At 49.2% G+C, this 21,011-nt stretch overlaps 7 protein-coding genes across 7 annotated transcripts; 5 read left to right on the plus strand and 2 right to left on the minus strand.

Moving 5' to 3' along the window:
• Positions 1-208: 208 nt before the first annotated feature.
• BAT21 (branched-chain-amino-acid transaminase) lies at positions 209-1,399 on the plus strand (the record flags this gene model as incomplete). The annotated part of the gene is made up of 1 exon (XM_024859528.1): positions 209-1,399. One exon carries the CDS (start codon positions 209-211, stop codon positions 1,397-1,399), a length of 1,191 nt encoding a protein of 396 aa, XP_024712197.1.
• A 29-nt stretch (positions 1,400-1,428) lies between these two features.
• On the minus strand, positions 1,429-2,427 carry HYM1 (Hym1p; the record flags this gene model as incomplete). Its single annotated transcript, XM_024859529.1, has 1 exon — positions 1,429-2,427. One exon carries the CDS (start codon positions 2,425-2,427, stop codon positions 1,429-1,431), a length of 999 nt encoding a protein of 332 aa, XP_024712198.1.
• Positions 2,428-3,667: 1,240 nt separating this feature from the next.
• On the plus strand, positions 3,668-5,614 carry VPS36 (ESCRT-II subunit protein; the record flags this gene model as incomplete). Its single annotated transcript, XM_024859530.1, has 1 exon — positions 3,668-5,614. The coding sequence occupies one exon, from the start codon at positions 3,668-3,670 to the stop codon at positions 5,612-5,614; it is 1,947 nt and encodes a 648-aa protein (XP_024712199.1).
• A 473-nt stretch (positions 5,615-6,087) lies between these two features.
• On the plus strand, positions 6,088-8,268 carry DUR3 (Dur3p; the record flags this gene model as incomplete). Its single annotated transcript, XM_024859531.1, has 1 exon — positions 6,088-8,268. The coding sequence occupies one exon, from the start codon at positions 6,088-6,090 to the stop codon at positions 8,266-8,268; it is 2,181 nt and encodes a 726-aa protein (XP_024712200.1).
• A 632-nt stretch (positions 8,269-8,900) lies between these two features.
• Positions 8,901-16,327, plus strand: DUR1,2 (bifunctional urea carboxylase/allophanate hydrolase; the record flags this gene model as incomplete). The annotated part of the gene is made up of 2 exons (XM_024859532.1): positions 8,901-14,386; positions 15,085-16,327. 2 exons carry the CDS (start codon positions 8,901-8,903, stop codon positions 16,325-16,327), a joined length of 6,729 nt encoding a protein of 2,242 aa, XP_024712201.1.
• Positions 16,328-17,299: 972 nt separating this feature from the next.
• On the plus strand, positions 17,300-18,226 carry PIL1 (lipid-binding protein; the record flags this gene model as incomplete). The annotated part of the gene is made up of 1 exon (XM_024859533.1): positions 17,300-18,226. The coding sequence occupies one exon, from the start codon at positions 17,300-17,302 to the stop codon at positions 18,224-18,226; it is 927 nt and encodes a 308-aa protein (XP_024712202.1).
• A 158-nt stretch (positions 18,227-18,384) lies between these two features.
• Positions 18,385-19,827, minus strand: C7M61_004211 (uncharacterized protein; the record flags this gene model as incomplete). The annotated part of the gene is made up of 1 exon (XM_024859534.1): positions 18,385-19,827. The coding sequence occupies one exon, from the start codon at positions 19,825-19,827 to the stop codon at positions 18,385-18,387; it is 1,443 nt and encodes a 480-aa protein (XP_024712203.1).
• Between the last annotated feature and the right edge of the window lie 1,184 nt (positions 19,828-21,011).

Here is a 21,011-nt window from a genome sequence, read left to right on the forward strand (position 1 = left end):
ACCAGCGACCGATTATGGCCGATAGCGGGGTGGGGCCCCATGATATAAAGGAACAGCACCTGGCACATTGAAAATCCAACCTACTCTCATTTTTCGTCTTTCTCTTTCGGTACGTTCCCAATTTCCACGGGATGGCGGGCCCCTACGGCTATGCTGCCGGCCCGGGTGGGTGAGCTATTTTTTTCAGCGAAAATTTATCACAACCACCATGAGTCTATCCCGTTTGGCTTCAGCTGTCACCACTAACCTCGCCAGACCTAGGTTCTTTTCCCAGACCGCCAGAATGACTCAGGCTTTGGACGCTTCGCTTTTGAAAATCACGAAAACATCCTCCCCCAAGGAGAAGCTCCCCAACGACCAGTTGGTGTTCGGTAAGACCTTCACCGACCACATCTTGGAGATCGAGTGGACCGCCGAGAAGGGCTGGGGCACTCCTGAAATCAACCCTTACCACAACTTCTCCTTCGACCCCTCCACCATCGTGTTCCACTATGGTTTTGAGGCTTTCGAGGGCTTGAAGGCTTATAGAGACGGCTCCGACAAGGTCCGCATGTTCAGACCCGACATGAACATGAAGAGATTGAACAAGAGTGCCGAGAGAATCGCCATGCCCACTTTTGACGGCGAGGAGTTTGTCAAGTTGGTCAGCAAATTTGTTGAACTCGACCAGGACTTCGTGCCCAAGGGTAAGGGCTACTCCTTGTACTTGAGACCCACCATCATCGGTACCTCTGCCACCCTTGGTGTTGCTGTTCCCGACAGAGCCCTCTTGTACGTTATTGCATCCCCCGTTGGTCCTTACTACTCCACCGGTTTCAAGGCTGTTTCTTTGGAGGCCACCGACTACGCTGTGAGAGCCTGGCCTGGAGGAGTTGGTGACAAGAAGTTGGGTGCCAACTACGCTCCCTGTGTCAAGCCCCAGTTGGAGGCCGCCAAGAGAGGCTACCAGCAGAACCTTTGGTTGTTCGGAGAAGAGGGCTACATCACCGAGGTGGGCACCATGAACGTGTTCTTCGTGTTCAAGGACCCCAACACCGGCAAGAACGAGTTGGTCACTGCCCCTCTCGATGGAACCATTTTGGAAGGTGTCACCAGAGACTCTGTGTTGGCATTGGCCAGAGCCAGATTGCCCCAGGACAAGTGGACTGTCTCTGAGAGAAAGTTCACCATCCAGGAAGTCAAGGACCGTGCTGCCAAGGGCGAGTTGGTCGAGGCTTTCGGTTCCGGTACCGCTGCTGTTGTCTCTCCAATCAAGACGATTGGCTGGAAGGGTGAGGACATCAGCGTGCCATTGGCTGCTGGCGATGCCGGCGAGTTGACTGTCGAGGTTGCCGAGTGGCTCAGAAAGATCCAGTACGGCGAGGAGGAGTTCGACAACTGGTCGAGAGTTGTGGCTTAGACCTGGCCATCCACGTTGCTATATAACTATTAATGAGGCGGCTCTAGTTTCTGGATTTCCTGTAGGATGTAGTCCCGTTCCTCAACCAGGCCTGGGGCGGAGTTGTTCACGTCGAAGTTGGCGAAAAAGTGCTCGAAGTTGTCTTTGTTTTTCGCCAAGATGTCGATGATTTTGGGCAGCTTCTTGGGCTTGGCCACAAAGAACTTGAATATGTGGAAACCTTCCGTTTGCACGTTCTTCAGCTTGTCGCTCAAAAGGATCATCACAATCTTGAGGCTTCGAGCGTCGTCAAAGTAGCTGAGGAGGAACTGCTGGTTCTGTTTCTGTTGCACGAGCTCCCGCAAAAGACGCACCAGCTGTCGCTTCGTCACGTAGTTATCCAGCCTGATGAGCTCGTTGATGCTTTCTATAAATTGGGCCGTGTTGGCCAGAAGGAACTCTGCAACGAGCTTCTTATGCGTAGTAAGCAACGCGTTCAAGGTGACAAACACGTCGGTGGCCACTTCGAATAGGGGCAGCTGGACGTACTTGAACAAGCGCCAGAAAAGCGGGTGCTGGAGCACAAAGCGATTGAGCAGCTCAAACTTGATGCAATCACGTAGAATCTGCCCACAGACCAAGGCGACGTTCGGGTACTCCGGGCCCTTCATCAATTTCACCAAGATCTCATTGTGCACAAGCAAGTACGAGGCCGTGGGGCTCTCGTTGGCAGTCTGCCGTCGCAAAAGCGTCAGAAACAAGATCAACACGTCTTTGCGCAGATCGAAGTCGAGTTTCCTCAAATTGTGGACCAAGTGCGTAAGAAGGTCTGTCTGGTGGACCTCCTGGGCCAAAATCAGGATTTGATCTGGCTGGGGATCGCTTTCTTCGTCTCCGTGTAGAATCACCTTGATCTGCTTAAGGTACCTGGAGCAGTCATCCTGGTACTTTCTGGAGTCAGCGGAGAAGTCCCACTTGCAGATGAGTTCGTTGAGCGCCCGTACGAGGTCTGCTGGGGTTTTGGGGTTTCGTTTGAGGAGAAACGCCATGCTTTATGGGGAAAAGGGGGTCTGAATATAATGCAAAGGGGGTGCTTTTTTGATGCTTTGGGGGCTCCACGTGGGAAATATGCTTTTTTGAAAGCCGTAAATGCAAATGATCTATGCGGGGGTGTTTGGCGTGTGGTGTTTCGTGGAGACGGAGAAGTAAAGTGGTAGTGAAGACGTGAGTTCACAATGGCTGCGAAAAGTTGTTGCTCACTGTCAGTTCCACAAAGCAGAGGTGGTGTAGATCTGGGGTGCAGATGACCTTCGGGGTGATTCAATTGCAATTGATGTTTTTTTAGTGATTCAAAATTATAGAATTGGTGTTTTGTGATTTTGTGGCGAGTGCCGGGGTGGCTGGTGATGGCAGATCAAGTCGTCACTTGACGCGGGGCATTCTCCATTGAAGCACGAGTGGTGATATGAGGGTGGATGGATTTTTCCTTTTTGGCTTATGTTTTTGAAAGCAATTGATTGGGTAGGGATTGGTTTTTTAGAAGGTCTTGGTTTGTGGGTATTGAGTGGTGAGTGTCTGGGGACGGTATTCTGTAGATGTTGCCAATGGAGCGTGAATTTCTACTATTGACTTAAATCTGATTGTAGATTTGGCTCACAAGTTGATGATCAGCTAATGGAATAGAATTAGCCTGGGGTAAGTGTCAGGCTACTCATCCATTGCTAATAGGCACCATATCAGGTCAAACAATCAGAAAGAATAAACAGCAGAAAGAATGCCCAGTTTCTCAATAACTTCAATAACTTCTTAAAGCTTTTCGTCGTAATACATAAGAAATTGCAACAGATCTTGTGCGTTTACATATTTCGTTAGGAGCAATGGTCGACTACACGGTTCATCGATACACTGACAAACAAATCGGCAATTACCAAAAAGAATCAAAATCACAAGGTTTAGCCGATATACGGTCCATCCTTGATCGTTCAGAAATAAAGTATATTGTGCAAATATCATAATACTTCTCTATCCCTCTGTCGGTGAACCCACTTTAGATTCTCAGTATTCACCGATTTTCGCAACCACAGAACATAACCAGTCAAATGCACAATCCCCACAAATTGTAAACTTTACGAACAAAATAATAAAAATATCATTTTTCCAGAAAACAGCCCCTCTGCCTTGACCCCTCGAAGTCTCCCCCACCCAGTACCACCCTTGCCCCCACATCCCACTATCTCACTGCAACACCGACATCGATATCGCGCGCTAAGATACCACCTTTGAAAGTCGATGTCTCGACTAAATATATGGCATGCTGTGCCGATCAACAAGTCGAGTCGACCGGTGTTTCTCGACGACGAGTACAGCTTGTTTGTCAAGGACGGCGTGGGCATGTACCAGGGAAAACTGAAGATCAATGGACACCAGAACGGAAGGGTCTACTTGACCAACAAACGGATCATCTACTTGGATGCTGACGGGAAGAAGGCGATTGGGCTACATTTGAATGATGTTCTGAGAGCTGAGTTGGTGGAACGGTTCCTACGGTCGTCGCCAAAAGTGAAGGTGTTCCTCAAAGGAGAGAGTAACGGTCAGGATACTTCTGCTGTGGCTCTGAGCTCCAATTCGTCTACGGCTCTGCTTCGAGACGTGACCAGTGCCGTTTGGACGTGCATGATCTGCTCCTACAACAACCACATTGCAACAAATTACAATTTGGACAAGAACGATCCACCTAAATGCGTATCGTGTGGAGTTGCTCCTTCAAGAGACGTGCTTCGAAAGGTTATAGAGGAAGCCGTCAAGAAGGATAATTCCAAGGAAGCGCCGGCCAAAGAGTCAAAGCTGAACGAGTGCCCGCGTTGCACTTTCATCAATCACCCGTCCATGAGAAACTGTGAAATGTGTGGCACAGAGCTCCGACCCAAGGCTTCAACGATTGCCAAAAAGATAGCGTTACACGAACGCCCCGACTCGCCGCTATATCAGAATCCCTTGGGGCTCACGCTAGAGGAGCCCGAAGAGTACACCAATCTCAAACCGTACATCAAAGTGAGTTTCAGAAAAGGTGGAGAAACCGGCTTTCTCGAACAGGCCACCGCAGCCATCGACAAGTTGAAATGGGAACAATTAGAACAACGTGGCGGCATCAGCGATGCAGCAACCAAAATCAACCCAACTCCAAAAACCGAAACAAGACTCAAAGGCGGGGGAATTCACAGCTTGCAGCAGCTCGGCGAACAGCAAAGAAAACGCAACGAGCTCGTGCTATCGCTGCTGCTTGAGGACTTAGAACAGCTCATGTACAAAGCGCAGGATCTTATCAAGGTGAGTTCCAGTTTCGGGTCATTGATAAAGAAACAGGGCAAATTTTCTAAAGCCTTGCCCACAGGAGCCTCTACGATTCCCCCGATTCCCGCCAACAAATCATCTTCGTTCTACGCCGAGGAGCTAGCAAGACACATTTGTGAGTATCTCTTAAACACGGAGCTCACCAAAACCACATCCATGATCACACTTCAGGACACTTTTGCATCGTACAATCGTTATCGAATCTATACACAAGGCTTTGGCACAGAGCTTATAACTACGGCAGAGTTTACAAAATGCATCGCCATGTTCGAGACCCTCAACCTTCCTGTGAAAACAAAAACATATTCCCGGCTGGGCCTTGTTGTGATAACTCAAAAGCAGCTGCAGCTGCAAAAAGACCTTCATTGGACCATTTTGGAATTCCTCATTGCACAGGACAACCAATTCACATATGACAAATACCGACTGGAGCTCGAAGGCGTTCAGGATAATTACCTAAGAGAACATTATCAGGTGTTCCATGGATGTACAATAACCGAAGTTGCAGACCATTTTGGTTGGGCACACGCTGTTTGCATGGAAGAAATGGACCGCTGCATTGAGGAGCTGTTGGTCGTCTACGATAAGCACATATCTGGTACATTCTACTTTGTCAATAAGTTCGACGAGAAATTGTGCCTGTTCCTCAAGAGTGAGCAAGAATTGAAGAAGCAAGCCGAGAATGACTGCTTGGCAGAGCAAAAGCAAATCACATCGGAGCTAAAGACGCAGTATGATGAGGAAGTGGGCCAATTGTTGGTCAATCTCAAAGAAAACTACGCCTTTGGTGAAATCACACCTCAACAGGCCATCGAGAAAGAGGATTCCCCCGCCGATAAGAATTCTCTGCTCATCGAGGATTTAGCCGGGCTTAACTTCTCGTAACGGTAACAAATTAGCTCTTCTGCTTTTAAAACATGGCAAGACCGCAGGGTCCGGACTGTTTATGCACGCTAGAGAATAGAATCTACGGCAAAGTGGAGTAGCCGCCGTCGGGCCGCAAATTTGTGATTTTTTCATTTTGCCCCAAGTGCTGCTCTTATCTCTCGAGTGCCTGGATAAGGCTCGATATTGCGTTCTGTATGCAGTACGGCACCATGATTGGACGCTACTTGACGCAGCTGCATTACGTTCACTATGTGCCTCTTCGACCCATCCCCTTGACGGGATTGGGCGACTCAAAAACCAGCTAAGCGAAGCTTCATCTGCAAGCCTTCACAAACGCCTCAGAAATTGATGTAAACCGTTATCAGGTGTCAAAATGTGCAGGATTGCACTGATAGCAGATGGTTGCAAAAAGTATAAAGAGACCTCCCTGCCAGCAGTACATACCCAAGACCAAGCTACAGAATTTCAAAATGTCATCTGCTGCTCAATACGTGCCTCTTCCCCAAGGCGCCGGCTATGCTGTCGTTGTTGGTCTCGGTTTCTTGTTTTCCGCTGGTATGGTGGCTACAACATACTGTCTTAAGCGTTACAACAAAGAGATCATGACTGCTGAAGAGTTTTCTACTGCGGGTAGGTCTGTGAAGCCATTCCTTCTTTCCGCAGCGGTTGTGTCATCGTGGACATGGGCGGCGACGCTATTGACGTCTACAACCCAAGTGTACAATAACGGTGTCTCCGGTGGTATGTTCTATGCTTGTGGTGCTACAGTTCAAATTATTTTGTTCTCTTGTTTGGCTATTAAGGGCAAGGAGCGGGCTCCTTGTGCTCACACCTATTTGGAAATCGTCAAGGCTCGTTACGGCAAATGGACCCACAGTGTGATGTCCTTTTGGGGTTTCGCTACCAATGTACTTGTCACGGCTATGTTGCTCACTGGTGGGTCTGCCGTGGTTAACGATTTGACCGGCATGAACGTCGTTGCAGGCTGTTTGCTTTTGCCATTGGGTGTGGTAATTTACACAATGTTCGGTGGACTAAAGGCTACTTTCCTCACCGACTACGCCCACACGGTTGCCGTGTTGGTGATTTTGTTGGTTTTTGCCTTCAACACTTTTGCCGTTTCCGACAAGTTGGGATCTCCAGGTATCGTCTGGGAAAAGATCACTGAGCTTGCATTCACCAAGCCTAGAGAAGGTAACCAAGACGGCTCCTACTTGACCATTCATTCTCGTTCAGGCGGTATTTTCTTTGTTATCAACCTTGTTGGTAACTTCGGTACCGTGTTCTTGGACAATGGTTACTTCAACAAAGCCTTTGCCTCTGACCCAGCTGCTACCATGCCTGGTTACGTGATGGGTGGTCTCGCTTGGTTTGCTATCCCAATGTTCTGTTCCACCACTTTGGGCCTTACCGCCCTTGCTTTGGAAGACACTCCTTACTGGCCTTCGTACCCTAACAAGATGACCAGTGCTGAAGTCACAGCAGGTTTGGTTTTGCCCAATGCCGCAACTGCCCTCTTGGGTAAGTCTGGTGCTGTCATGTCGCTCATTTTGACCTTCTTGGCTGTCACCTCCTCCATGTCCTCCGAGCTCATTGCCGTTTCAACAATCTTCACCTACGATTTCTACCGTGGCTACATCGACCCCAATGCCTCAGGTAAGAAGTTGATGCTTGTTTCGCATGCCTCGCTTTGTGTGTTTGCTTACGTTATGGCTGGCTTTGCCATTGGCTTGTACTATGCTGGTATTTCGATGGGATACTTGTACGAATTGATGGGTATCATTATCGGCGGTGCTGTGCTTCCTTCTACAATGACGCTTTTCTCTAAGCGCCAGAACTGGGCTGCAGCAACCTTCACTCCACCAATTGCCACAGCCTTGGCTATCATGGCCTGGTTGGTTACTACTAAAACCAAGTTTGGTGAGATCAATGTGGACAACACCTTTGAGGACGACTCCATGTTGACTGGTAACGTTGTGGCCTTGTGTTCTCCATTGATCATCATCCCTATTCTCACGCTTGTGTTCAAGCCACAGAACTTCGACTGGAATCTTTTGAAGCTCATTTCTCGTGTCGATGAGACTGAGGAGCTTCTCGAAGCAGAGTCACCTCTGCAAGTCGATCTTGAGAAGCTGTCAGACGGCGGAATGCACCCAGTCAAGTCTCAGATCACCATCACTGCCCATGAAATCGCCCTTTTGAAAGCAGAAGAATTCGCCGAGGAATCTCAGAGACTCAATAAGGCATTCAAGAAAGGCGCATGTGTGTGTGTGTTCTTGGCTCTCTCGTTGATCATCTTGTGGCCTATGCCAATGTACGGATCTGGCTACATTTTCAGCAGGCAATTCTTCACTGGGTGGATTGTGGTCCTCTTCATCTGGACATTCATCACCTGTTTTATTGTCATTATTGGTCCAGTGTGGGAAGGACGCTACGGCATTGCTTACACATTCAGAGGCATTTACTGGGACTTGACCGGCCAGACGTGGAAATTGAGGCAGTGGCAGAACGACAACCCGGAGCAGATGCATGCTGTTAGAAGTCAGGTTTCTGCCGAATTGGCCAAAATCAATACTATCCAAGGTGTGAACCAGGACGGCGGGTACATCACGCCGCACAATATCGACGAGGAGCTCGACGAAAAGAAGTAATTATTTAATCGGATCAATAGAAAGCTTTCAAGAAATCTTTACCCACTGTAAGCATATGAGCGGAATTGCAAGTACGGCAAAATCCATGCTTTGTGTCTCACGTGCGCACGAGAGCTTATCGAGGCCACAGACGGCTGCGAATCCGGATAAGACAGGTGTGAAAAAATCGAGTGCTGCAACCGGAACTAATCGGGTCGCCCTACACCTGTCTTATCCGGACACAATCATCGACCAACCAAGAAGCAGCTGAACCCCTCCGATAAGTTGCTCCGAGCCTTCTTTGAAAAACATGATTCCTAAAAAGTTCCCTTGAGTCCTTATGTGGAGCTTTCCAAAAAATATCAAAAACCTTATCAAAATCTTATCTAAATCCCAAAATCCTCTATGGCTTCTGACACCGGATCGGCCCGCGCTGGCGATCTCGCTAGGCGTCCTAAAGCTTTGGCGTTTTCTGCGTCACCGTTGATAGACTGCACACAGCGCAACGCTTACGCTTTATCGCTGCATGGTTTCTCCGGGCTCTGCCCCAGGCCAATCCCGATGAAATGCCTATTTGGGCCAAGAGCGATGAGCTATAAAGACGGCGTTCGCCGTGGGATCTCCAGTTTTCAAAATTACCAAATCACTGCATCATGTTCGGCTGGACCGTTGAGGAGTGGAAAAGCTTCCATTTTTCAGCCACCCCAGACAAGTCGCTAACAAAACTTCACGAGCTCTTGGGCTCCCAGAAATGTGCTCCAGAGGACCCGGCGTGGATCTCGTTGGTGCTGCCGGAAGACTTGGACCACCAGTGGAGCTTTCTCCAGTCGCATTCGAAAAAACGCCTGCTTCCTCTTTACGGTGTTCCTGTGGCTGTCAAGGACAATATCGACACAAGGCTTTTGCCCACCACGGCAGCATGCCCGTCTTTCTCATATCAGCCGCAGGAGGACGCCACCACGGTGCTGCTTTTGAGAAACGCAGGTGCCATTATTATCGGAAAAACCAACCTTGACCAGTTTGCAACCGGTCTTGTGGGTACCAGATCGCCATATGGCATTACTCCCAACACATTCAACAAGGACTATGTTTCGGGCGGTTCTTCTGCTGGATCGGCCTCGGTGGTGGCCAGAGGCATTGTTCCGGTCGCTTTGGGCACCGATACCGCCGGTTCAGGCCGTGTTCCTGCTGCATTGAACAACTTGATTGGCTTGAAACCCACAAAGGGCGTTTTTTCTGCCCACGGCGTGGTTCCAGCGTGCAAGTCGCTTGACTGTGTGTCCATTTTCGCCATGAACCTCCAGGACGCCCAGCTCACATTCAACATTTTGGCCCACGAGGATCCAACCAAGGACGGCTACTCCAGACCCATGCCACAGAACCCCAAGTTGACTTTTGGCAGTGCTCCCAAAGTCGGTGTTCCTACCAAATTGTTGTGGTGTGGTGAAGAGGAAAACCCCAAGCTTTACGAAAAAGCCGTTTCCACTTTGGAAAAAGCCGGTGCTACGCTATCTGCGGTGGATATCCAGCCGCTTCTCGATTTGGCCAGGTACCTCTACGAAGGCGCCTGGGTCGCCGAGAGATACTGGGCCATGAAGGATTTTTACGCCTCCAGTCCTCCTCAAAAAGATTTGGACCCCACGGTTGCAAAAATCATCCAGGGCGCAGAAAACATGCCTGCTACTACGGCCTTCGAATACGAGTACAAGCGCCAGGCTGTGGTGCAGAAAATCACACCTATTTTGGAGGAAATTGACGTTATCGTTGTACCTACAGCCCCATTGACGCCGAAGATCGCCGATGTCCAGGCCGAGCCGGTCAAAATCAACTCGTGCCAGGGTACATACACCAACTTTGTCAACCTCGCCGATTTGAGTGCCTTGAGTGTTCCCGCTGGGTTCAGAACCAGCGACGGCGTGCCTTTTGGCGTGACGTTCCTTTCCCAAAAATTCAACGACTACGCTCTTTTGGACTTTGCCGCTCGCTACATGAAAGCATACTCTGCTGAGGTGCCTCGCTTCTATGGGTGCCTCAAGGAAAAGCAAATCAACACCGCTACCGTCCACGATTTGCTCCACCACCGTACGGAGCTTCCAGCTCCAGTACTCAAAAACACCATCAAATTGGCCGTGGTCGGTGCCCACCTCAAAGGATTCCAGTTGCACTGGCAGCTCCAGAAAGTGCGTGCTCTGTTTGTGGAGCTGACCACCACCGCAGAATCATACAAACTCTATGCCTTGCCGAAAACCGGGCCTGTGGCCAAACCGGGCTTGAGAAGAGTGTCCAAAGGCGGCAAGAAAATTGCCATTGAGATCTACGAGGTTCCCGCCGAGACGTTTGGCCAGTTTATTGCATTTGTGCCTGAGCCTTTGGGCATAGGGTCTGTGGAGACGGCTTCTGGCGAGTGGATCAAGTCGTTCATTTGTGAAGAATCGGGCTATCTTGCTGAAGGTACCACCGACATTACAGAATTCGGCGGCTGGAAAAACTACCACCAACATCTTGACGCTGAGGCCAAAAAGACCCCCAAACCGTTCAAATCGGTGCTTGTGGCCAACAGAGGAGAAATCGCCGTCCGGATCATGAAAACGTTGAGACGCATGAAGATCAAGGCCATTGCCGTGTACTCCGACCCAGACAAGTACGCTGAGCATGTGGTGATGGCGGACCAGGCGGTCCCACTTAACGGTGTTCTGGCTGCTGAAACATATATCCACATGGACAAGATTTTTGCAGCCGCCAAGAAGAGTGGTGCCGAGGCCATTATTCCCGGCTACGGCTTTCTTTCTGAAAACGCCGATTTTGCTGATCGCTGTGGAAAAGAGGGCATCGTGTTTGTGGGACCTTCTGGTGATGCCATCAGAAAGCTTGGACTCAAGCACTCTGCCAGAGAAATTGCCCAAAAAGCCGGTGTTCCTTTGGTCCCCGGATCGGGTCTTGTTACCGACGCCAAGGAGGCCAGAAAAGTGGCTGCCCAGTTGGAGTACCCTGTGATGGTGAAGTCCACTGCTGGAGGTGGAGGCATTGGATTGCAGAAGGTGGACTCCGAGGAGGACATCGAGAGGGTTTTCCAGACGGTGCAGCACCAGGGCAAGTCGTATTTCGGCGATTCTGGCGTGTTCTTGGAAAGATTTGTGGAAAACGCCAGACATGTGGAGATCCAGATGGTTGGTGATGGTTACGGTAAAGCTTTGGCCATTGGCGAGCGTGACTGTTCTCTCCAGAGAAGAAACCAGAAAATTATTGAGGAAACACCTGCTCCTAATCTTCCAGAAGCCACAAGACAGCGTATGAGAACAGCTGCCGAGTCCTTGGGCTCTCTTTTGCACTACAAGTGTGCCGGCACGGTCGAGTACATCTACGACGAGAAAAGAGACGAGTTCTACTTTTTGGAGGTCAATGCCCGTTTGCAGGTGGAGCACCCCATCACGGAAATGGTCACCGGGCTCGATTTGGTCGAGTGGATGTTGCTTATTGCTGCTGACACTCCACCCGATTTTTCGCAGCCAATCGTCGTGAAAGGTGCTTCCATGGAAGCCAGACTCTATGCTGAAAACCCCGTCAAGGGCTTCATGCCTTCGCCAGGCCAGCTTACCGAGGTCAGTTTCCCGTCTTTTGCCCGTATCGACGGCTGGGTGCAAAAAGGTACCGTTGTTTCTGGAGAGTACGATCCCACCTTAGCCAAGATCATTGTTCATGGTGAGGACAGAGACGAGGCGTTGCAGAAGCTCCGGTGGGCGCTTAACGAAACCGTTGTTTCCGGCTGCATCACCAACATCGACTACCTTCGTTCCATTGCCAACTCGCAGATGTTCGAAACAGCCAAGGTCTCTACCAAGGTGCTTGATTCGTACGACTACTGCCCCACGGCTATGGAGATTCTTACCCCTGGCGCCTACACCACCGTTCAGGACTTTCCTGGCAGAAAGGGCTACTGGCACATTGGTGTTCCTCCTTCTGGATGCATGGACGAGTATGCTTTCCGTATGGCCAATAGAGCAGTAGGAAACGACGCTGCTGCTCCTGGGCTTGAGATGACGCTTAGCGGACCAAAGATTGTATTCCACCACAGCGCCATTGTGGCTGTTACCGGAGGTGATGTTGCGGTTACTGTGAACGACCAGCCTGTGGGTCAATGGAAGCCTTTGGAGCTCAAGAAGGGCGATATCTTGGGTGTGGGAAAACTCGACACCGGCTGCAGAGCCTACCTTGCCATTAGAGGCGGCATTGACGTCACAGAGTACCTTGGATCGAGATCCACTTTCGCCTTGGGCAATTTGGGCGGCTACAATGGTCGTACTTTGCGTCTTGGAGATGTGCTCTTTTTGGGCCAGCCCGAACTCCCCAGCTGCACCCTCCCCATGCCCATTAGTGCTCCCGTGGAAATTCCAAGAGCCCTTGTGCCTTCGTACCAGTACAACAAGGACAATGCATGGCAGGTAGGTGTGACTTGTGGACCTCACGGATCCCCAGACTTCTTCACCCAGGAAGCCGTCCAGGAATTCTTCTCCAGCGAGTGGAAGGTCCACTACAATTCCAACAGGTTTGGTGTTCGTCTTATTGGACCTAAGCCCAAGTGGGCCAGAAAAGACGGTGGTGAAGCTGGTTTGCACCCATCCAATGCTCACGACTATGTTTACTCGCTTGGAGCCATTAATTTTACCGGTGACGAGCCTGTCATTTTGACCTGCGACGGTCCTTCTTTGGGTGGTTTCGTGTGTGAGGCCGTTGTGGCCGAGGCTGAAATGTGGAAGATTGGTCAGGTCAAACCAGGCGATCTGATCAAGTTTGTTCCGCTTTCTTACGATACCGCCAAGGACATGAAGGTGAGCCAGGATAAGGTTGTGGAGACTTTGGAGGGCGAGATTCCTTCTTTTGAACAAAAACAGCTTTCTGCTCCCGAGGACCCCGTTTTGGCTTGTATCCCAGCAGACGGCACTTCCCCTAAAATAGTGTACCGTCAAGCCGGAGACCGTTACATTTTGGTGGAGTACGGCGAAAACAACATGGATTTTAACTTGGCCTTCAGAATCCACAAGTTGATCGAGATGGTTGGCGAAAGAGGCGTCAAGGGCATTGTGGAAATGTCCCGTGGTGTGAGGTCCGTGTTAATCGAATACAACGAGAAAATCAGCCAGGCCGATTTGGTGAAAACCTTGCTAGCGCTTGAAAAAGAGATTGTTTTCACCAACAAGTGGAAGGTTCCTTCCCGTGTGATCAAATTGCCCATGGCGTTCGAAGACAAAAAGACGTTGGATGCTGTCAAGAGATACTCCGAGACCATCCGCTCTGAGGCACCCTGGTTGCCCAACAACGTGGACTTTATTGCCTCCATCAACGGCATCGAAAGGTCTTCCGTCAGAGACATGTTGTACACTGCTAGGTACATGGTTTTGGGACTCGGTGACGTCTTTTTGGGTGCTCCTTGTGCCGTTCCCTTGGACCCAAGACACCGTTTGTTGGGAACCAAATACAATCCTTCCAGAACTCACACACCCAACGGATGTGTGGGTATCGGTGGTTCCTACATGTGTATCTACACCATGGACTCGCCTGGTGGATACCAATTGGTGGGCAGAACGGTTCCTATCTGGGATAAGTTGACCTTGGGTGCACATTCGCTGAAACCGTGGTTGTTGAACCCATTTGACCAGGTTGAGTTCTACCCTGTTTCTGAGGAGGAGCTCGACACTCTTACGGAGGAGATGTCTGCTGGTAAGTACCCTGTTGAGATCATCGACTCCGTGTTTGACCACGAACAGTACATCCGCTGGATTCAGGAAAACAGCGAGTCTATCGAGGCTTTCCACAAGACCCAAGGTGGAGAGAAGATGGAGGAGTTCAGCCGTTTGATCCAGGTTTCGAACGCCGAATTGGCTTCTGGAAAAACGGGCCCTGAGTTGAGTGAAGAGGACCAGTTTGACGAAAACGCCGAAATGGTTTATTCTGAATATTCCGGTCGTTTCTGGAAATCCTTGGTGGCTCCTGGCGACGAGGTGAAGAAGGGCCAGGCACTTATCGTGGTGGAAGCCATGAAAACCGAAATGATGGTTGTGGCCACCAGAGGCGGTAAAGTCGCCAAGATCATGCACAAGAACGGAGACATGGTCGATGCCGGTGACCTTGTTGCTGTGATAGAGTAAACGGCATAGAGTAAATATTTATCAATTGTATTATAGGACAGGTTGGTGTAGTCATGGAGTTGATTTTGAAACACTTGCAAATTTCAATAAGTTGAAATGGTGTCTATGTTTGGCTGGAAAGTTAGGGTTCTTTAGTTATACCATACAGTGTCTGGTTCATTAGCAGAATTGTGCTGGATAAATGGATAGTATCCCAATTTAAATGATGCCGATTTTTTAGATCCAGTTTATTTTAGTTTTAGTATCAAGAGCTCGAGGAAACAAGTCATGGAACTTGAGCTATCCATGTATCTATGTCCCAGAAACGCACCACTGAGCTGTAGTGCTATTATCAACACAGTCATCCCAAATCTCGAATTTCGACAAAATCCAAACAAAAGGGGATATAGGTCTTCCTTACATCGCTCTTTAAATACTCTGCTTGTTCTCCAACTCGTGGAAGATATTATGGAGACACGGTATTAAGCGAGCCAACTCTCCATCATACTAAACTAAACCCGTTCTGGACCACACGTTACCCCAAGAAATTCAAAAACCACGATCCTGTAATTCCACTAAATAAACCAGACACTCTTTCTACATTCCAGAATCTCCACCACCCCATTTTTCACCCAGACCTCGACGCCTATTGTACCAGAGTCGTGCGCGTCTGGTGAGCGTGTCTGAAAACATCAACTTCAACCAACAACAATAGAAAAACCGATAATATGGCTGACAAAATGAGTATGGCCGTGGCGTCGCTCCAGCCGGAGCAATGGACGGCGTCACTGAACGAAGCCTTGGCTATTTTTGTCACCGATACCCAAGGCAAAGCCCACAACTTTAGCCCACTTTTCACCTACCCTATCTTTGGCGACGCCGAGACCATTTTCGGGTTCCAGGGCCTCCGTATTTTCTTATGCTTTGACCTGGTGACGTTCTTGCCATTTTTAAACGTCAAGTACGAGAACAAGCTTCCAGACATCGAGGTGGACCCCAAAACCAAGTTGCTCGAGCTTTTGCCAGAACTGACCGTGTACAAGGACGAGGCCAAGTGGAGAGACACTATCGAAGAAGAGCAGAAGAACTTCGAAATTCCTGGTGAAAAAGTTGGCTCGGACTTCACTAAAGGTGGCGAGCTGTTTGCCATTTATAAGCTCGACTTGAGCTCACCTAGAGGTGTGGAGTTGCACAAGAGACTCCAGATTTTGGTGCTTTTATTTATAGAGGCCGGCACCTACATCGACTCCAAGGACCCCTTGTGGGACCTTTACGTCATGTACAACACGACCAACCCAAAACTTCCCGAGGTTGTTGGTTTTGCAACCGCATACAACTACTGGGTGTACCCGGGTCTGGCCGACTTTGACGCGGGCGTGAAGAAAACCCGTAAGAAGATTTCACAGTTTGTGGTGTTGCCCAACCTTCAAGGCAAGTCTCTTGGTGGAGAGCTCTACGAGAGATTGTACAAGTTCTGGTTAGAGGACGAGCGTGTGGTTGAAATTGTCGTGGAGGACCCCAATGAGAGCTTCGATGACTTGAGAGACCGTGTTGACTTCAGTCGACTTGTCAAAGACGGCAAGATTGACTTGACCGATTTGAGTTTGGACAAGGTGAACGAATCGTGGATCAAGGACTTTAAGCAGCGTGAAAAACTCGAGAAGCGCCAGCTTCTGCGATTGCTTGAGATGTTCTTCTTGTATCAATTGAAAAATGGACCTGTCAAGCCATCTAAAAAGGCTGTCAGGCTTTTCATCAAACGCAGACTTTTTGAAAAGAACAAGGAAGCTCTCAGCGGGCTTGATGAACCCACGCGTCTCGATAAGTTGCAAACTGCATACGAATCGTTAGAGGCGGATTATTACCGTATCTTAGAGCCGCTTGACGTAAACACGAAACGCCCAATTGAGGGTGGGTCCGGAAACGAGTCAACTGCAAAGAAACAGAAGAAGGAATAAGCTGCAGGATCACAATTCAGTGGCTAAGGTAAGCCGCGCGGATCTGTGGTAAACGAGCATGTTCCATGGACGCACTGCCTGCAGTACCTCGTCATCGGACACTAGTGGATGACCACCTTGTTGAGCAGAGGAGAGAAGTGACCAAGCGGTTGTCTGGGTGACGAAATTTGATAGACGATGATTTTTTCTTTCCAAGATTCGATCCTAAACTGACTTTGGCGGCACTACGTAATTTCCGGAAATTCCGCTCATCGCAAGTGATGAGCATCGAGATGACCATGTCTTCCCACAAATGTTCCACAAAGTTCTTAACCGCTAAGCACGTGTAAACCCTGGCCACAGTTTAAGCAGCCGTACCACGATGATGTCAAAAATGCAAAATCTCCGATGGCTTTGTATGAGACTCCCCGTCATATGACGTCAGCGGGCGACAGAAGGACAGAGGAATGAAAGAGAAGAGTGTAATGTCCTGCACAATGGAGCCAGTAGCCTGTTTTCCACCGGCGTCGGCGCGGTTGTCTGACCCAGTTGACGTTCCGACCGCGGCAACAAGGGCAGGCCAAGCAAAGAACAACCAGGGAGGTCATTTGCTGAAAATAAGGCGGGATAAATTATAATTGTTTGCTGGTTCACGGGTTTTCTTGGGTTGTTTTAAAATAGCCAATGTTGGATTCAGTGGATTAGTTTTTCCGTGGGGGGCCCAGGAAAGTGTCTGCACCACCTTCGCTCCGATGTATTGGCATCAGCGGTTTTTATTGGCCATGCTTGCTACTCACCCACCAGCTTGCTTTCTTGCTTCCCAATTAGGCCGAATTGTGGACGCAAACTGCGCATAAATAGCAAGTTATCTTGCGTGGGCCGCATACACTGTGTGCACGTCGATTGACCTTCGACGCAACCTCCTCCCTTGTGGTATAAAAGGAGCCAGCCCCCGGGAGATTGTGCCGAACTAGTCATTTAATCTATTCAGCCATGCACAGAACATACTCGTTGAGATCCCAAAAGGCCCCCACCGCTGCTCAATTGCAGTCCCCTCCACCTCCAACTTCCTCCACCAAGTCCAAGTTCTTCGGTAAGGGTGGTATTACCTCCACTTTCAGAAAGAACTTGGCCGGTGCCACTGGTCCAGAGATGTCCAGAAAGTTGGCCCAGTTCATTAAGATGGAGAAGAACGTCATGAGAGCTGTTGAGTTGACCGCCAGAGAGCGTCGTGAGACCGCTAAGCAATTGTCCCTCTGGGGTGAGGAGAACGACGAGGACGTTTCCGACGTCACTGACAAGTTGGGTGTTTTGATTTACGAGATTGGTGAATTGGAGGACCAGTTCATTGACAAGTACGACCAGTACAGAATCACCTTGAAGACCATCAGAAACATTGAGGCTTCCGTCCAGCCATCTAGAGACAGAAAGCAGAAGATCACTGACGAGATTGCTCACTTGAAGTACAAGGACCCACAATCTCCAAAGATCTCTGTTTTGGAGCAGGAGTTGGTCAGAGCCGAGGCCGAGTCCTTGGTTGCTGAGGCCCAGTTGTCTAACATCACCAGAGAGAAGTTGAAGGCTGCCTTCAACTACCAGTTCGACGCCATCAGAGAGTTGGCCGAGAAGTACGCCCTCATAGCCGGTTACGGTAAGGCCTTGTTGGAGTTGTTGGACGAGTCTGCTGTCACCCCAGGTGAGACCAGACCAGCTTACGACGGTTACGAGGCTTCCAAGCAGATCATCGTTGACGCTGAGAACGCTCTTGCTTCCTGGACTCTTGACGCTGCTGCCGTCAAGCCAACCTTGTCTTTGCACCAGGGTGAGGACGCCGAAGAGCCAGAGGCCTCTGAGTTGTACGAGGCCGAGGAGGAGTTCGCCAAGCACGACGACACCAACAACGGTGCTGTTGCTGCCTAAGCGCCCTTCCCGCTTCATCGTCATTTTTAATTCTGAATTCGATGTTTTTCTACTTTTTATCGCTGTCGGCTTCAACCGCTACGAAAAACAGTGCGCCTTCTGCGCCAACGCCTAATTAGTTATCGTAATTATGTTATATTAGCGAGCACATTATGATCTCAACCATCATCGTATGAATGAAGCACCCACGCTTTCTCAGCGGCGGGCTCATCACCAGGAATTATCTGGAGAGCACTCTTGGTTGCCAACTCCAAAACGGTTCCGAATGATTTGGCTGCTAGCTTGCGTGTTACTGACAAGTCCGAAGGACCGAGTGGCTGAGGTGGAAAAAGATCCACAAAGCTGATCTTGCGGTAGCCGCCGGACGGGGCCTGGTTTCCTTCCCAGTCGCAAAAACTGCCGTATTCGAACGAGCGCTTGTGGATATAACCGAGAAGCTTAAGTGCTAATTTGTGGAGGTTGCGGCCAACGGTCCCTTGCGACTCTACTTGCGATGAGGGGAACTGGAAGGAGGCATCCTCCAGAGTTTTGTCATTCAAGGTAAAAGACTCAAAGGTATCATCGGGCTCGAAATCTAGCATGGAGGCCCTGGCAAACTCAATGGCATCTGCCAGAATCTGCACGTTCCTGCCAAGTTCAACGTCATCCGTTCTTGCTTTCCACTGAGGAAGTCTAGAAGGTGGAATCGTTCCAGGCGGCGGTTCCAAGTAAAACTGTGTTGCTTGATTAAGATAGGGAGCAGCTGTGAGGCTCATCTCGCCCAATGTATCCCATATAGACTGCTTACGCCTCTTAGGAACAGAGGGTAGTGTATCGAACTCTCTAAGATAGAGTGGGTAGCAGAAGGAGTATGCTGTGTGGACCGTGACAGGATCACATACAATGTGTTTGCGTTTTGGACGAGACTCTCTCTGGTTCAAGGTTGAGCGGAGAACATTCAGTGTTGTAGAGAAGTGGGGGTCCTTTGAGTGGTCCCCACCTGGTTGATCCCTGCGCAAGTCCTCAAAATCTGCCTCCAAACCCGCCAAATCATGATTGATAGAGAGAATAGCTTGAGAGTTGATCTCTCCGTTTTCGTCGAACTCGAACCCAACTTCCCCTAATGTAGTCTCATTAGCTCTGATGGTGGCTAAGGTTTGATCAAGTATCTCATCCAACAGCTTGTCTAACGCGTCAGCCCGCTGAGCGTGGGATATGTAGGTATCGAAGCATTCCTCCACGTCTCGAAAGCCCTGTCTCTCTAGGAACCACTCGTCACAAGCGAAATCTTGCATTGTGAAGCTCCCACTATCAGGAAGTGGGACGTGCCTCCTCTGGTGGACCACCGCTTTCTCCTCAATCTGCCCAAAGAACACAGGTCTTGTCAATTTCTGATGCACATTTGCCACGTCCTCAAACACGTAATTGACCTGTTGTTTATGGAGTAGAGCTAAACCGTACATGAGGTTCAGGGCAAGACGAAGCAGCTTCTGCTTTTGAACCAGGCGACACACCTGTGGAATAGATACGCTAGTGATGTCTTTTTTGGAAAGCCTTCTTGTGTGGCCCACGGTTGCCATAATCCAAGCTGCACCAACGCCATCATTATGTGTTAAGTTCATAAATAGTAGAAATAAGTTGGAAGTATGGGGGATCTGGGTCTTTTATAGTAGACGCAGGGACCAGCAGATATTATTTAAGCATGGGATCTGGTTTACAGGGGGGACGTAGGCGCAAATTTTGGGATTTTTGATTTATAAAGTTTGCAATAGGTATAAAGAGGCTGTTGGGAAGGCATTGAGTGTTTTGAATTAGCTATGGTGGAGCAGCTTTGGTTGAGGAGTAGAGAGAAGTTCAGTCGGTGAGGCACAAGATACATCGTTATCTTGGGTTATTTAAAAGCGGTAGCTGATACGTTCATAATGTGTGCTGCTTGGTTCGTTTATAAGAATTGAATAAATAGATGGAAGAAGATAACACCGCTTATTTAGTTTCTGATCGGATTCCGTTTGGATGGCGTGTGAACGATGTATCAGCACTGAGGAAGGTCAACACGTCGATTCCACATGAAATGACTGGAAAATTGATTTTCCTTAGAATATTCAGAATGAATAAAGAAAAAATTGCTTCATTACTAGCTTTCTATTTTTTGGTCATTTCGGACATTGTGCACCATTTACTGCTCTGGAGCATTTTTCGCAACCATTTCGTAAAGCATAGGATTAACAAGAACACATACTGTTCCAACAATTACATCGAGATCCACATCTTTCACAGTAAAAATCAACCCATCACCAATTAAGATCACCTATATGGCTATCGCCAATCAAATCGAGCTGCATAACATAGTTGAATTGATTAAAGCAACACAACGGGATATACTGAATGACAGTGCAGCAGGCAAAATCCAAAACCCTCAAAGCACATCTTCTGCCAATTCAATCTACCACTACTACAGCCTTCATCCTCCTACACAGCCTGTCTGAGTACCCCAATGCACCACACTTGGACCAATAGCCGCCAGACTTCGACCCCTTATGGAGGCCGCCTCCGGGCTACTCATATCATTCAGGTCAATTGAAGATTTTGAAACGAACACCACTTGTGACACCACTTGAAGTCTGTCTTTACTGCCATAAAGGCTGCTTTCCTGCTATACATGCCGCTTATCAGTGTGGCTCGCCACAAGCCACATCACCACCAACCCACCAAAACCCCAGAAATTGTCGTAAAACATAAAAATTCCATAAATTTAAACCGGCTCGAACACCATATCCTCGAATTGACCATTTTCTCGGACAATGGC

The sequence above is a fragment of the Candidozyma pseudohaemuli genome (assembly GCF_003013735.1).
Source record: "Candidozyma pseudohaemuli strain B12108 chromosome Unknown scaffold00013, whole genome shotgun sequence".
NCBI classification, from domain to species: domain Eukaryota; kingdom Fungi; phylum Ascomycota; class Pichiomycetes; order Serinales; family Metschnikowiaceae; genus Candidozyma; species Candidozyma pseudohaemuli.